The 4,259-nt window shown below is 56.4% G+C and overlaps 1 protein-coding gene across 1 annotated transcript in view; it reads right to left on the bottom strand.

Annotated features, from left to right (window-relative positions):
* CADM1 (cell adhesion molecule 1) overlaps positions 1–4,259 on the bottom strand; it is a 73,374-nt gene that overhangs the window by 62,518 nt on the left and 6,597 nt on the right. Inside the window, exons 2-3 of the mRNA XM_009646595.1 lie at positions 1,631–1,777; positions 502–654 (exon numbers count right to left, since the gene is read on the bottom strand). Coding sequence (XP_009644890.1) covers positions 502–654; positions 1,631–1,777 — 300 coding nt within the window. The remainder of the gene's footprint in view (positions 1–501; positions 655–1,630; positions 1,778–4,259) is intronic.

Below are 4,259 nucleotides of genomic sequence, written 5' to 3'. Positions count from 1 at the left end.
GGGCAGGAAAACCGGGCAGCCGTTCCAAGCGACCTGCCCACAAGAGCGGCTTGGAAGTGGAGAACGCCTTGGAAGTGGAGAACGCCTTGGAAGTGGAGAACGCCTCACGCTTACCCCTCTTTGAAGCCAAAACCTGCCTGCGACCAGGGGAGGACCAGAGACCCATGCTAAATACGACGTAACCTACAAAGAGAGGCTCAGGGTGCAACCAGGGACGCCTTCTTGCAAGACAGGAGGGCGACCGAGGGCTCTGGCGTGCCAGCGGGCAACCTGCTGGTATTTCTGGCAAGGCTGGAACATCTCGCGCCTGCGGGCTCCAGTCCTGGGCTGCGTTGAGCAGCGGGAGAGCGCTCAGCATTCAGGTCCTTGCTGCCTCTCACCACTGCCGCGGCGCTCTCGGGGCGGCTGGAGCCCTCCCAACGCCGCGCGGAGCCCCCCCGCCGCTGACCCCACGCACCCTGGGGTTACGAAGGTCACCTCAAGCACCCATTCGGTCCTTACCGAGCACTGTGATGGTGGTGTAGATTTCCTGGGGGGGATCAGTGTAGAGCTGGCAGAAGTACCTCCCTTCATCAGAGATGGAGACGTTTGTCAAGGACACTCGGAGCTCGCTGTTGGAGAAGTTCACCAGCTGGAACCTGCTGTCCTTCAGCGCTGCGGAGCAAGCAGAGCCTTAGCGACTGCCACGAGAGACGCGGCATCCCCCCTCGCTCGCCACGAAGGCCGAGGTCTATAAAAACGGCAGCATCGATTCGAGCACCCCACGGGTTCCCGACTGCAGCGCCCATCCTGCCTCGCACCCGTACGTCTGCATTGACAAAATATTTCTCTTCTCGGACCGCTATGAAGAATCAAGGTAAGGAAATCACCAGGCACGGCATCGGCTCTTTGCACGCCGTTCCACCATCAGGTGGCTTAGGGACACGTAGGAAAACCGCTTTTTGTGAAAATCCACTGCTTACCCGCACCCATTTCTGGCTGCTCGCAGTTAGCAGGCGAAAGAGAAAAGAATTGGGAAAAGCACAGCTTAAAATTTGTTTCCTGACCGGTACCGGCTGTCCAAATGCTCTTAGGAATTTGGAAAGCGAGCATTTTAAATCTCAGCAGCCAGACACAAAGGCCTCGGATAGCGGCACGAGCGGCGTGAGCCAGCCCCCGCCCGCGCCCGCCGTTAGAACGGTGGCTCCGTGGCATCGTCGCAGGAGGAAACAAAGCCAGAGCCCTCCACGGGACACGGCAGCGACGGGGGATTTTGGTTTGGTTCTAAGGAAGCACAGGTTGCCTTGAAACGTGCAGTCTTCCAACCAAAGAGATCACCTCTGAGAACACGGCGCCGTCTCGGCGCCGCCCTGTTCGATTTGTTTGTGTCAGCTAAATATTTGGTGCTCGATTGCAATTCACCCTGAATGACTACGATCAATTCCTACCGCAAAGTACGACGGGCTGACTTTTAAAGGGGACCATCAAGGCCTCAATTAAGGAGGAAGATTATGATTGCCTGTCTCATCTACCCTCTAAAGAATTGACTAAACTTTAAGTGTCTGGCACCACGTTCAAAGAAGAGATCTCCGCGCACGCTTTCTCCCGAGCGCGGGAAAAGTGGTCGTCAAACAAGGGAAGACAAACTTACGCCTGAAATCTCTGAAATAAATCGTTTGCCGGTTGGGATTCAGGAGCTGAATCACCGAGTCATCGCTGTTCTTGACTCGGCAGCTGATGGTGGCGACGTCTCCTTCCACCACCGTCACGTCTTCGGTAACCAAATTCTGGCCATCACCTGAAAGAGAGCACAGAGACGAAAGAGCGGAATCAGCGACGCCGCCAGCGGTTTCCACCTGGAAAGGAAAAGCTCCACCATCTGCACGCTCGGCGTGCACAAGCCCTGGGCCACTCCGCCAGAACGATCTTGGATTTTTAAGTGAGCGGCCGGACCGGGGACCACCCTGCGTTTTCCGCAGGGGAAAGCTCGGGCAGGCGGCGGAGGAGGAGCAGCCGGCGAGTCGTGCCCCCTGCCTGGGTCCTCCGGCCAGCGGGGTTATACGGGAACGGGACCCTCCCCTTTCACGCGTGCCGTTGTCCCCCCCAGTAACTAAGCAAAGGTACCTGGCACAGCCAGATGTGGGGTTTGCCAGGGCCGGTATTAATTATGCTGCGCAGATGCAATTACCCGCACGAGAAACACTCCAAACGGCAAGGCCGGGGAATACAAACACGGATCTTCCCCCCCGAACCACTAAACGAAGGAGGGGGAACTGGAAGGGAGCTCTGCGACGGGAGCGGCCTCGCGGCGGAGCACGCTTCATATCGCAAAGAGCCATTTTCTCCCGGCTGTGCTTCAACGAAGAGTTGGCCGTGAGAGGCGTTTGTCCTTTGGCTTGAGCCGACAGGCTTCAGGGACCCACTTTTACTCCCTCCGTGATATCAGTAGGCGCTATTAACGGCCAGGGGCGGGAGGAGAAGGATTCGGTGCAATTATGCGACGGGAGCCTTGCAATCATTGACAGGTCATCACCCCGAAAACTCCCCTCCGAGTGAGTCGCACCATCACGTCGCACGCACGCTGAGGAATCTGCTTCACGTGTTACAGAGCGCAAGGGATGGGAACGTGAACAAAGCGCTTTGATTTCCATTCTCCCCTACCTACCAGGAATCTCGTCAGGATCGGGAAGCGGGCGGGAGGAGCGCGGAGCCCAGGCAGGACCGGGGGACGCCACCCGAGGGACCGCAGCGGGGGGAACGCTAACGGGAGTCCATTTTGGCAACGACTGGGGTCCGCGTTCCAACCTCACGGCTGGGAAGGCAAAGAGAAGCAGGAGGAATTTTGGAACCTTGGTGGCCAGTCTGCCAAACGACGTGGAGGTGGGTGGGCACCCGGCACAGGGAGACGTCCAGCTCCCGGTTAGCCACGAAAAACGCAAACCCGCATGATTTTGCTGCAGTTTGCAAGCAGGGAATCTGGGGGTGGGTGTTCGTTACCCTCCGGCTTTCCTCTCGTCTTGCACTGTCTCCGTCTGTCTGTCTGTCTTTTTGAATTACTCGCCAGATTTGATGTGCCTTGGAAATTCATGTTTGACAAAACGTTTGCATCGTTTGGAAAGGAAGAGGCGGATAAGTCGTCAGCCACCTTTCCACGCCCGCTGGCAGCGAGCTGAAGCCTCAGCATTTCTCTGCCCTCGTGGGATGAATTTCTTTCCTCCAGACTGACGAACTTCGAACCGCTATGTAAAAAGTTGCTACCAAACAGAGTAACACCCATCCCGGCCAAGCGTCGCCCCGGCCCCCGGCAAGAGAGGCAACGAGCCCATCACAGACGCTGTCCTGGCTCCTGCTCCGCCTCCGCACATCGGTCACGCTCAGATCCCTCGGAACTGAAGACGAGCACCCGGCCGCCCCGCCAGCACCCTTAACGCAGCCTTCTCGAGCCTTTCTAACCCCTGTAAGACCCGAGTTTGTCAAGTAACGCCACCCACCCGACCCAAGGCGGGCGACAGAGCATGTTACTCATCAGAATAAACTTAGCACCTGGGTGCTGGGAGACCTCACACCCGCCCCAGGGGCTTCCGAGCTGGTGGAAGACAACTGGGGGCAGGACAACCCATTACAGACTACAACGTGTCCTTGCACCCCTTACCTAGCGCTGGACCTAGCGAAGAGTTAAGCATTGCCCCATGTCCTCGACCGCCCGCCCCACATCTCGCCGGGGGAAAGAAAAACCACGGGGGTCTCGCGCAGGGCGGAACCGATCCTTAGCAGCCACGGTCAGGCCCCAGCGTCGACGGCGTTCGCGTATCGAACAGCGATGCAGGCAAAAACGTGCAATGGCACGAGCTGCTTCTGGGGAATAATTTTATCAAAGCCATTCAAAACGAGGTTCTTGCGCAAGGATCAGCTTGATACGTTCTCATAAATGCAATAGTCACTACAAATCATTAACAAAGCTATTAAGATTCGATTTCCATCCGAGCAATTATTGCTAGCATATTTTTTTGCATTTACTTTAAAAGACTCAATCCTATTTTCAATTCATTAAACTGTTCCTTGCATTTACCAAATTTTACATCAGCTTAGAAGCCTATTTGAATTAATAGGAATTACAGTAGAAGTAATTTAGAAATAAATTATTTGAAGTTCAAGCCGCTGAAGCTTTTCACGCCGGGATGTTGCTACATTAAGCCCGCTGCCTGATGGCTCGAGAAGGCCAGCGCCGCGGCCCGGGCTGGCCCGGGGACCCCGCGCAAGGAGGCGCTGGTTCTCCCCAG

Source organism: Egretta garzetta, unplaced genomic scaffold (genome assembly GCF_000687185.1).
Source record: "Egretta garzetta isolate BGI_Z169 unplaced genomic scaffold, ASM68718v1 scaffold110, whole genome shotgun sequence".
In the NCBI taxonomy this organism is placed as follows: domain Eukaryota; kingdom Metazoa; phylum Chordata; class Aves; order Pelecaniformes; family Ardeidae; genus Egretta; species Egretta garzetta.
Note: the sequence above shows the minus strand (reverse complement) of the source record. Positions and strands in the feature narration are given on the sequence as shown.